At 41.1% G+C, this 12516-nt stretch overlaps 1 protein-coding gene across 6 annotated transcripts in view; it reads right to left on the bottom strand.

Moving 5' to 3' along the window:
* The window catches only part of nrxn2b (neurexin 2b), a 702861-nt gene that overhangs the window by 590807 nt on the left and 99538 nt on the right, over positions 1 to 12516 (bottom strand). For 5 of the 6 annotated variants that reach the window (XM_061031595.1, XM_061031601.1, XM_061031599.1 and 2 more), the window contains exon 3: positions 668 to 697. The exons of the other annotated variant lie outside the window; for it this stretch is intronic. In XM_061031595.1, coding sequence (XP_060887578.1) covers positions 668 to 697 — 30 coding nt within the window. The remainder of the gene's footprint in view (positions 1 to 667; positions 698 to 12516) is intronic. 6 annotated transcript variants of the gene reach the window in all.

Genomic DNA, 12516 nt, shown 5'->3' with positions numbered 1-12516 from the left:
AGCACATTTAATTAAGATCTGTAGCCCTTTAAATTTTCTGAGTGCCAAACAATGGGAATGTCAGCAGAGTGGTGATGAGAAACTCTGCACATTCGGAAACACTTTGACCTTGAAGTGTTAGTGAATGGAAGTCTGGACACAGTTTGATTTGGTTATTTTGTTTTGACCAGCAAACACATTTCCAATAGAATCAGCACTTTTTCTGTTGTTTCAAACCCAAGCAGAAGGGATAGCAGAAAAGTGTTACCTTCAGCCCCTGGTTCAGGTCGTCGGGGACAAAGGTGGTCAGAGGTGAAGGTCCAGGACGTGAGCCATAGGACAGGACAAGGGGTGGGACACGAATTGGTGGAGGTCACAGAGAAGCACAAAGACATGGAGGAGGGGAGAGGAGGGGGGAACGGGAGTCACAAACAAAAATAGATGAGATGTGGAAGGAGAGGAAAAAAGGGGGGAAGCAACAGGGGGGAAGATGTTGGAAAGGGTCAGAGACAAGGGAGGATTTTTGGGAGGAAATGGAGGGAAATGGCACCAAGAGAGGGCAAAAAAGCAGAGGAGGAAATCGTGAGGGAGAGCGACAGTTTCCAGGAATCGGGGGCAGAGAGGCTGAGTCAATTCCTCTTTTTCAAAAAAAAACAGAACCAAACCAAAAAAAGGAATGAACCCATACCTTGGTCGTTTAACGTCAGGTGCGCCAGACCTTGAAAGGGAAAAAACAGAAAAAAAGAACAGAAAGAGGAAGAAAAGAAGGTCATAAAAGGCACGGGAAGAAAAAAAGCATTGTCACAACGTTGGACTGCAGTTTGTGACAGACATCCTGGGGCAGACTTGGATGTCAGAGTTCAAATCAAAGGTAAAAAACGAGAAAGAGAGACACAGAGAGAGAGAGAGAAAGAGAGAAAGAGAGAGCGAATAGTAACAGAAAAACAAGCAAACACTTCTTGAGTGAGGTGTGGGGGGTTTAGAAAAAAAAGCATTTTCATTTGGCGCAACCCCCGAAGGCTATTGCTCTCACAAATGCTTTTTTTTCCACTGAAGTACTTATGGAACACACAGAGAACTGTTTGGCAGAAAAGGCTTGAACTGAATTCCTTGTTTTTTTTTTACTATACTAGAATCATAAAAAAGCATCTGAGCTCTGCAAGGTCTCACACAGAGAGGATCAGAGATCAACCTGGAAAGACGCTACAGCTTCAAATGCTTTGTGTTGCCTTTAAAAACCCAAAGCTAAAAATGATTCCAACCACAGATTCCAGTTTAAAAAAGCAGCACGACAACATCCAAAAATAAGCATTAAGCCTACTCAAGGCTTTAATGCAACCAGCTTTCAAATAGTGTGATCAATGTATTTAAAATGATCACTAAAACCTCCAACGGTTCAGGAACATCAATGACCTTCTGAGCAAGGTCACAGCATCAAACAAAACCCATTCACACTTTGTCGCAACCCATATATGCAAAAACTCCATATATATCCAGCAAGCGGTGTGAAATGTACAACCCAGACTTTTAAAGATATTTGTGACATAAAATGAGGAAGTTGAAAACTTCCTCTGGCTCTGAGAAACGCAACAACATACATTGGATCGCTGCATACTCATATTCACATACACTGCCATTAGAAGATGAAAAAAAGCAAATGTTAACAGGAGTAAAAATCTTTCTATACAGCTGTTAGTAATATTTGTCACACTTTGATGTAAAGATGTGCCGATCTGATCCTGGTACCAGATATCAGTCCGATACTGATCCAAATGGCTTAATCAGGTTTTGGGACAATGGGCCGATCCAAGAGTTCAATCCATGAGGCTGATCTATTCTGTGTTTACAGTAAGCACGTCGTCACCGCCATCAGTGCACTGATAGGCCCGTTCATTCTGCGAGGCGGAGCAAGCATAGCATGGAGGGTGCTAATAACAAAGGCTAAGCAGTTTGGATGTATACATGCTCGTTATGTCAACAACTCTTATGACTACTTGCACGTTCTGCAAAGCTAATGCTTTGGAGTGGTGATGGAATAACAAGTTTAACCAAATTAAAAAAGGCAGATGTAATAAAGAAAAGTGTGTTGGCTGCATTGCAAAGACGTGAAAAACGTCCAAGCGATGGTTTGTAAGTGACAAATCATTTGGAACCGCGATGCATGAGAACACTGAACAGCTGAGTTTATGGACGTGAAAGCTACAAGCATCACCGCAGAAACCTGGAGCGATGATGTAACAGCACTGCGCGGAGTGAATGACTTGATTTTGACTACCATCATGGCAGTTCATGAAAGTGTGACATTTTGAGAGACAAAGCTACATAGCAAGATGGAAAAGAAATGGGTATGATGGGAGTGCACAGCTTTGAGAAAACAATGCAGCTCAACGAGGGCTTCACTGAGACAGCGGAGGGTGAGTGACAGATATGTATTTATTTATAAAAATGTCTTTTACAATGTTTGGAAAACCTGCCTCATCATCACAGTGACTAATATAGGTAATTAATGTTTCACTGGTATCAGATGGGATCAGTATCAGCAGATACACAAAGACATATCGGATCAGTATCGGAGCCCAAGAAGTTAGATCAGAAAATCAAAACTTTGATTTCCAAATGATGCATAACTTGCTTGGGAAGCATGACATATATTAGAGCAGATATTCCCTTAAATGTTAATGAGAGTCCAAGCCTACTTGTGTATATAATATGTACATCTTAGAACAGATAAAGATGCTTTACTGCCAATTTCCACCCATGTGCGCGCCGCAGTCCGTCAGCGCTGCGCTTGTGCCGCTGTTCACTGCCACTAAAGTCAATACTGCTTTTTCCACAGCGAGCAGGGTTGAAAGCACTTGTCAAACTGGACAGAAAAGAAGAAGCTGGACAGGAAGTCAGACAAAAAAAATAGCACACAGCGTCCGGTCAAGTTAAATGTAAAACGCAATATAGACTCCTGATTCCTATTTTCCATCTCTTGATCAACATTACGTGAAAACAGGAACCAAACGAACAACAAAGCATCCTCTGAAAGAGCTTTTTTGCACATTTATCTCTTTATACCTGCCTGATCTTGTAGTTCTCCTGTGATAGGAGTACGGCTGCTCGGGGCTCCATTCCGCTGCGCTCAAGCTCCAGAATCGAACCCCCCGTGGGGCAGGGGGCGCGCCGTCTGACGGAGCAAAACCGTGTAGCTGACGGAAAGCAGCGCACCACGGACCATGTAGAAATTGGCAGTAAGACACCATGTCATACAGGAAGTGCTCTTAAACAGAAATAACTTTATCTACGATTTTCTTTAATGTCTGACACACTTTGATGTGCATAATTGTCAGGAACATATGACATATGTCCGGCCAGTATTTCACTTGAACTGCTATATCGACTATAAATGTGACAACCTGTATTTCTTAGTCACCAAAGTGATAAAAAAGGTAAGAAATGTAGCTTCCAGATGATATTTCTTGGATTACTTTCCAATGATTTGACAAAAGTAAAGAATAAACAGCATGCAAATGTAGAGCCTGACAGATTAATGGGTCGGGCCTAATGAAAACTATAACGTTTTAAAGTTTTAGGGAAAGCTGAAATGATTAAAATATGTATTTTTTATGTGTTAAATAATCTATCATTTCTAATCTTTCGTTCCATTCGGTCAGCATAAACTACAAATAGTGAACTTTTAAAAGGAACTTAATTCGGCCACTAGAAGAAGTTAATTATGAGATATGGAATCACTGACACACATCTATATCATGCAGTGTATGCTTGTAACCACATGACACATAAAAAAGCTCTCGTGCTGTTTAAGCTCTCAAACAGCACCTAGAGGGAGAAGCTACTGCACAAGGTTCATCATCCAAAAAAACAAAAAAGCCTTGCAGGAGAATACAAAAATATGAGTGAAAACCTCTGTTCAAACGCCTTCGCTGGCAGGGGTCATGCACTGCAAACAAACATTCACGAGCAAGTCTTCAAGAAAGAATTCTTGGAAGCAAACCATAAACAGAAAAAGATAGAAGAGGTATAAAAGAGGAAGGAAAATGAAACACAGTCGTAGCCACAGCCTTAAGGGATGTTTACTTCCAAATAAACCGAATGGCTAAAGCAAATTGGATTTAACCCCAGGCAGCACACAATATCAACATTTATGTCTGCTGGACCACAATCCTTTCATGCTAACCTGTCAATACTATTTCAAACAGGAAGCTCTTGGCAGTACCAGCAAACAGCTTAATCTAAATAACCCTCACTCACCTTTCAGTTCCAAACATCTGAATTGAGAAGCTTGACCAGGAGTCTGGAGAAAAATGTAACTACACGAAACGCCTTTTAGACTTGAAAACATCTAAATAAAAGTCTGAATTTGGCTTTCAATCATGTAAAAAAATGTTTAGGGTGCTTCAGAATCATAGTTCAGTACAGTATCTGCAAATTCTTTCACCTATTGGATAGAAAACGATATACTCAGTGCCTGTTGTCTTCGCAGCATTTGATGCTAAATAAACAGGTAGTTTAGTGTATTAGATGTGCAGCGGGCTATAAAAGGTAAAACATTCTGATGTATGTTGACTCTTTACATTTTTAAAGACATCCTTCTGAATCATGAGTTGGTTAAATTACTGATTTCAGGACTCTAGCAAAAGCAACATGAGAGAGAACCCTTTAAATTAGCACTAATGAATGGTAAACCATCAGCTGCCCTGCACAGCAAATGTACCCAGGTTTGTTTCTGGGAGGGCTGTGTATTGACATTTGGAACATTGAGTTTCTGCCTCCTCTTTATGCAGGCAAACAACCAAAAGATAGTGTCTAATGTCTCAGGACACAAATTAACACAACAGCAGCAGGCTAACAGACTAGCTGACATGTCCGTTACCCCCAGCAGCAGGCAGGTAAATCAGGAATGCAAAGACTGCACGAGGCTCAAATGACTCTTGACTACAAGCTGTTCCCCATTGTTCTCTTTCTTAATAACATCTGTGATTCAGGGGCAGAGGAAATGTACAGGCAGAGTGCTTTATTTATCTGCCTGCAGCCTGTTTCCTGCCGGCCCTTTGCAGGGAGTCCAATCATTCTCACTCTGCATCCCTCTGTTTTTGTTCTCTTGCTCATAATCCATTAAAGAGATAAGGCGAAGGCTCCTGCAATGAAACAGAACGGGGGCTGTCGCTGCATACCAAATCCTTCAAATGCACCCCTACACCTCATCCAGCTCAGGGAGGCAACAAACACAAAGGTGAGGGAGAGATGGTGAGGAAGTACACAGAGGAGTCGATGTCACAGCTGGAGTTAACTAAAATGTACAGGTGAGCAGCACGGGGGGCTAACAGGAAGCTAAAAGGCAAACCAATGGAGAGATCTATTCAGAGGTTTCATATCAGGAAATTAGAATTCTAAGTTTGATCCATGCAAACTTTTCCGTCAAGATTCCTCCAAACAGACTGATACATCAGCCACATACACAACGACACACAGCCATTTCCCCACATTATGTTGTCTTGGCAGAATCAAAAGGACACAGGACTCCGAGCATGCCGGATTGTGTTTAGGATGCGACGGCTTTCCCTAGCAAGTGGTTTGAGAAGAGAGGCAGCATGACTGGGAATTTTGATTACTGATCACATCCGAATATAACCGACATAAGGAATAACTCCATCTCTCTCGATGTCCATTTTGCATCAAGATTGGAGCTCAAATCAAATTATCACAAACCACAAACAGCAGCGCCTTGCCACCGAATACGAGGGACGTGGCAAAACCTGAGCCAGAACTATGAGTCTCCACATCTCCTTGACATCTGAGCGTTTGATTACATCCTTAATTCTGTGCTGGTACAGATGGGAGTGCCTAACGGAACCAGGACGCATTGGAGAGCGGCTCCGATTGGCTGCTTGTGATTGAGTGGCAGATGGAGCTGGGTCATGATTCTGTCATTAGGAGGAGGACGTGCTCACGTCTTTCCACCCTTTTTTTCCTTCATTTTCTCTGCATCCTGCCCTTCATCAGCCAGATGCCTTCTCATCTCTCCTTCCTCATCTGCTGATTTCTTCCGCTCTGCTTCGAGGTCTGGTGAACACAAGCTTTTATTTGTTTCTGCAAACTGTTGATTTTATTCAAATAGCCGTTGGTGACTCAAACGCCGGTGTTTTGCCAGATAATGCATGACGATGGAAGTGTTGGAAAAGGCAAACAGTCCGCTGTACGACGCCAGAATGGAAATATCAAAAACATTAGCAGCAATTTTGGGAGGTGATTTTTTGTTTGACTCCCTAATGGCTACAGTAAGTCGGCCTTTGAGCCAATCATCCAACATGCCATGACTAGAACAACACATTAAAGGTGTAAAATTGAGGACAAAGTCAAGAAATGATGGTTCAATGGTCACTACTGTGTTATAGTTTGAAGTTTTTGGCGATTGACCAGCTGCTATATTTGATGACTTTTGCACCAAACAGGCCTTTACCAGATACACTAGACAGACGGTTCAATATAAGTACATGTCTAGAAATAATCACTTGGTCACTGCAGAGGTCTAAGACAGAATGATATGGACACAAGACCTCCTACTTTGACAGACAGATCACCGTAAGACATGGTGAAATAAATGAAGAGTTGCACTTTGATTGATAAGCAACATTTACATGACCTTGTAAGTATTCATCCATCAAAGTCTAAAGATTATGATCATTGCACTGACTAACACTCACACTCACTAACAGATGTGCTGGGCCTCTGGACCGCGGCAGCAACACACGATTGGAGAGGACAGAGAATAATGGGAATCATCATCATTATCCTTTTTGTTGCACTCTCTTTTTCCCTCACTTCCTCTTATCTCTCGTTCATCAGACGGACACGGACTAAGTCAGAAGGAGGAATGTGTTTTTCTTCTCAAGCCCCCCTGTGGTTCTGGGATGGCATGTTAAATAGCATCCTTCTCCAAAGGACTCTCACCAGCATATGGCTGGAGCACTTCCCTGCGCCTTCAGACGCACAAGCCATACTGACACATAAGCTTCTTCTTTACGAGCTGAGCCCGACGTGGAAGTGCTACAAAAGAATTTCAAACGTATTCTCTGACGACACAGACTATGATGAGTTTAGAGGGAGAAAGAATTACTTAAGAGCAGGAAGTGTCCAAGTGTATAAAAGTCAGGAAGTATAAAATAAGAAACAATAAATGGTTTTATGTGCAGCTTATTGCTCCGTACCACCCCTTTGGCGTTAGATATAAAACAGCACAATATCCAAAACGTTTGACACATCCACCAATCATTGGCTTTTACTGGGCCTTGGCACAGATAAAGTTTCACAGTGTAATCATCGCTGTTCATCTCCAGCTGCCAAAAGGACAAGGCGTTCCCCTCGCGGGCTCAGAAACAAACCAGGGCAATTTGTAAAAACATGTGATTAAAAGATGTTGGAGGAATGCTTTGGAGTAAATGTGACTAATATCCATCTGTGCAGGTCGATCCATAATGCATAGTGTCTTTGCACAGCTGAAGTAATATAGAAACTGTAGCAGGATATAAAGTCTTTAAATAATTCATGGCGGGTATCTTTTGTGTGAAAGAAGTAAAAGATGAGATAGTTGGAGGTATGGGGGGCTGGGAGGACTTCTGCAGTCTCACTGAGAGTCAGAGATTGATGTTAAAGGCTTCCATGTCTGTTTTAATTATTAACACAGAGCTCGCTCCAGTTTCAAAAAGAAGAACTATGTTCTATACCTTAACATCAAGTGAAATCATGTCTAAGTCGTGTTCGTGGGGTCAACCAGCATACTGACGGAGTCCAAACAGACTGCAGATTGAGTTGAATCATTCACACATACAGTTACAAAGAAGAAGGCATCTAGAACATAACACACTCTAGAGCTCTGATCAGGACTGCAAGGTATCAGGAGAATACATGATTGTAATCACAATTTAAAGTGTGAGAAATAATCAAATATCAAATAGGGTATATTAGCTATAAGTCACAGTTTTTATGTTTACATGCTTTTTGTCACGTCTGACACAACCCCTTGTTTGCAACATGTTCCAACTGAATACAAGAACAATGCAATAAGCATTTTTTTCACCAGTAAATGACCACATATAAATCTGAGGGTAGCTGACAGCTAGCTTGAGCATTGTCTGACTCCACCACAATGATGTACAAGCTTGGCCATTCACACCTAGGCCTCCATCTCATATCTACATTATTGAAGTGGGGTTATTGGTAAAAATGTCTGTAGCCGAGTTAAAGGCAAATGTCACATATGTAGCAAAGTCTATCTACTGCTCATCTGATAATCAAAATACTTAAATGGTGTTGTGGTCAAAAAAATGAGAGAACCGCTTTGTTGATAGTGTGCGGTCTTCACTGATCCCAGAATATCTAAATGAAGACTGGAAGATTTTGAAGACAACAATACACGCTGATGCTGTTTCTTTATAGACTCGACACTACAGTATCAGTATTTTATACAGTATAGGTCGCTATACAGTTCTGCTTGTACACCCAGTCGAATATGGAAGAGCATGGCTGCATGATGTGATTCATAGGATTCTTTTTGGATGTTTAATAGAGATTGGGTTTGGGTTTTCCAATGCTAGCAAAAGTTCAACATTCAGTATTTATGAGGAGCCTGGGTCCGCTCTGGTATGAGACTATTCAACAGATCTTTTTCTGCAATAGTGACCCTCCATCTCACCCCATCCTTTGATGGTGGAGCAGTGGGTAGTGTGCGCGTCCCATTTATGGAGGCTGTAGTCCTCCAAGCGGGCGGCACAGGTTCAAATCCAACCTGTGGCTCCTTTCCTGCATGTCATTCCCTACTCTCGCTCTATCCCTGACTTCCATATCTATCCACTGTCCTATCTCTCTAATAAAGGCACAAAAAGACCCAATTTAAAAAAAATAAGAAAAGACATAATTCAGAGACATTCTGATACTGAACAGTTCAGTATCATGTGGTAACTTCTGTAATTGGATCACTTGTCCAAGTGTATAATAAACTAGATTCATAGCACTTTTGTCCTGACTCTTCCATATGTTTAATGCATATGTTTATTCCTTGGTATGCTGTGTTGGTCTCTGCCAGAATGCCCTAGATTCTCAAGATTTCTGAATAAAAAATGTACTCCTACAGCAATTCAGAACCCTCGTCTGAGTGTGTTCCAGTGTACACATGCATTTGATTTCCTTGGAAATACCACAGGGAACTGTTGACCCCAGGCAAGGCACTTAAGCCGAGCGAGTGAAGCATTAAATCTTTATGGTCACTTTCCACTTCACGCAGCAGCAACAGCCATCATCTGTCAGGGGCCATGCACTAAGTTGTTTGGATGCCTGTCAAATGTCCTGATTTACTATTCAAAGCTACAATTAGAGAGAGCCACAGTACATAATTAAGGTTGCACATGCTAAGGTCTGCAGACGGGGAACATTCAAGCAAATGCTGCCATGACTGATAATCTGAAAGCTGCAGCTCCGGTACCATAGCTTTGGTGTTTTAAAAAAAGGATTGAAGCACTGCCCTGAGACACTGCAAAATTAAAAGATATAAAACATGAACAATTCATACATATTCTATTAAATTACCAAACTAGACCTTACCCATACTGAAGTTTTGTTTATTGGCTTAATAACCATCTCCTCTGTACATTTGGGGTTTGTTAGCTGAGAGTGCTGTCTCATATTGGGATATTATGCAACCTCAAATCACCTAATTAAACGCATAATGTCAAGTGATTCCCTTTGACTCACATATTTTGTTCATTGAAACACAGCTAATATGTCATGGGATGAGTGTTTGCTAAAATAAATCAGAGCGTCTCGGAGATTGGAGAGGGGGAAGAGATCTGAACAGTTGCCGTTGCGTCTTAATTAAACAGTTCATAAATAAATTGGACCTCCATATGTGAAGCTGGAGAATTTGAACTGATTTGATCATTTAGCCCCTGAAAATAACAACGCAGTGAGGATGTTGATGGTTTCTTCACTTCTGATAATGTGCCAAAGACAGTGTAAAGACCCTCAGAGGAGATCCAGTGTTTTACTAGCTCTTAAACAAACCTCCCTAAATTCACTTCAAAGGATCGGCTTACGCAACACTGAAGCTAAAATGTGAATGAAACTGAAATGAGAATCCTCCTGTCTTAGAGTGCATCTGGACTTTCACTGCTCGTATTTTCCAGTTACCAAATGTTTTACGGTTCTGGCCTGGGTTCATCTTGCCACAACCAATAAATTATATGTGTGACCTCTATTTTCCTTTCATTTATGAGGTCAAAACTAATCATTAGTCCACAGCGAGATCTACTGTCCTCTTATGGAGCATCCATCTGTCCATCCTCTCCTCTTCCTAATCTTCTACTGTCAGTGCCGCAGATGCATCCTGCAACCATTCCCCGGTCCATCCGCCCTCTTCCCACAGCCAATTTCATGGAATGAATGCCTATGATTGCCTCTTCTGGACTGTACTCATTAGGGAAGCTGAAATGGGGGAATGGGCAACAGAATGCATGCATGCTGTCCTTTACAGTATTTTTTTTTCCAAAGATGGTGGAAGCTGTAATTTCAAGATCAGATGTAATGCAGGGACCGGAATCATTGGTGGAAGTAAGGAAGTCTTCAAGTGGATAATGGGCACATGCAAGCCCCGTTTTCATGTGGAAAGATATTCATCAACAATGCACACACCCTGCCTACGCAGAGCTATGAGTAGGATTCCTGGTTTGCTTCTGAACTTGTTTTCTTTAGTCTGGCCATGTAGTTTAAAACTGAGATTCCAATCACAGTAAAGTTACCAACTAACAGAGGATGCAAAAAATTTGATACCAACATCAGTACTCTAACCGACATACTGTGATGGACTACGATAACGACTTTGCTTTGTTCTATCTCTACTATTCTAAATCACTCCTAAGCCGAACATTTAGTTTATTTTTACATTAAAGGCTTTATATGCGATTTTTTGATCCAGCAGATGTCACCTTTGAGCACCAGCATGAAACCAAAACAACTCGCGGTGCATTGTTATGTTAGCATGCTAATGCTAGCGATCTTTATTATGCTCGTATCTTCACACTGCATGTAAATTTACCTGAAATGAGCGTGATCTAGAAACACAGTTAAACAGTGAGTACAGTATGTTATTCTTCTTTTCTCTAGTCCCTCAATTAAACAACTTTTATACGTGAGGGGAGGAGTCAGCCGCTATGTCAACATACAGAAAAAAAACTCTGAAAGCATCACAGACAGTGGGACTCAGGTGTTACACCCATTGTAGACAATCATGACTCACAGAGTTATTTTCAGAGGATATACTTGATTTATATTATATTTAAGTGTGAAAAATCACATAGAAAGCCTTTAAGGACTGCTATTCAGCTACACAAAGAGTGACATGTACAAAACATACATGAACTAGAGATGCACAGTCTAAAAATACATGGAATGATATCAATATGATGCTTAACATTACAATTCAGGCACTAGCTGTTGCATTATTTTCATTACTTCTTTGTCACCCTTCCCATCTGTTTGTCAAATGCATTATGACAACAGTGAATTCATAATCTGAGCCTGAATGTTAGTAGTGAAAAATAGTTTAATGTTAAATTGAGCCAAATTGAGTATTTTAGTATGATAGACATTGCTTTATTTATGCAGACATGAGTTGATGAGTAATCAAATGAATGATGGTAAGTGCAAGCTTATTTATGGTCACTTATAATTAAAGTTTATAAATGTCTACATTTTCAAAAGCATGAAACATAATGTCTGCATCTGCCTTGGGCCATCACGATCCACATTAACATAATTATATGTTAATTCTGCTACAGGGGAGAATTTGTGCTCCATGCAATTCATTTACAAAGTATTTGTGCATGTATCATTATCAGAATCCATCAAAAATAAGACGAAAAAAATCAGCATACACTTTTTTTGTTGCAAAAATACAGTGTAACACATCCATAGTGTTGTTGATGTTATAAGTGGAAGGTCTTAGGTAAATATATCTAAAATTCAGATGGATCCATCCAAAATCAAGGCAAAAAAGTCACACAAGAAAGGATCAGCCTTCACCGGTTACAGAAAGGTTAAGCTCCAAAGTGTAATAAATGACTTGTACAGGCGGATATTAGTCCAAATCATTGCTACCTCGATTGCCAAAGTAAGCCCATGTCAGTGAGATAAAGTAAAAAGCACAACAAAACACCCAGGTCCTCTGAGCCATGAAGCTGGAGTCAGAGGCAAAGTAATCTACAGGGACATTAGTGCAAAATAGCACCTCGCCTTGAGCGTCTGTAGACGTTTAATGTTTCATTTTGACAATTTTCTGCCTTCAGCCAGTTTTAAGGAGCTCACATCCTGTTCCTCTTCACTAACTGCATGGCGGTGAACTGTAGTTTCATGTGAGGGAGAAAAAATAAAATCTTAATGACTTTTCCTGGAAATGTGGCTTCCCATGAGGCTTCGACAGGGCGGCTTCCTGTATTGTGTCGGTGGGGGGAGGGGGGGGGGGGGGGGGGGGGGGGGTCTCAG

Source organism: Labrus mixtus, chromosome 23, assembly GCF_963584025.1.
Source record: "Labrus mixtus chromosome 23, fLabMix1.1, whole genome shotgun sequence".
Taxonomy (NCBI): domain Eukaryota; kingdom Metazoa; phylum Chordata; class Actinopteri; order Labriformes; family Labridae; genus Labrus; species Labrus mixtus.
Note: the sequence above shows the minus strand (reverse complement) of the source record. Positions and strands in the feature narration are given on the sequence as shown.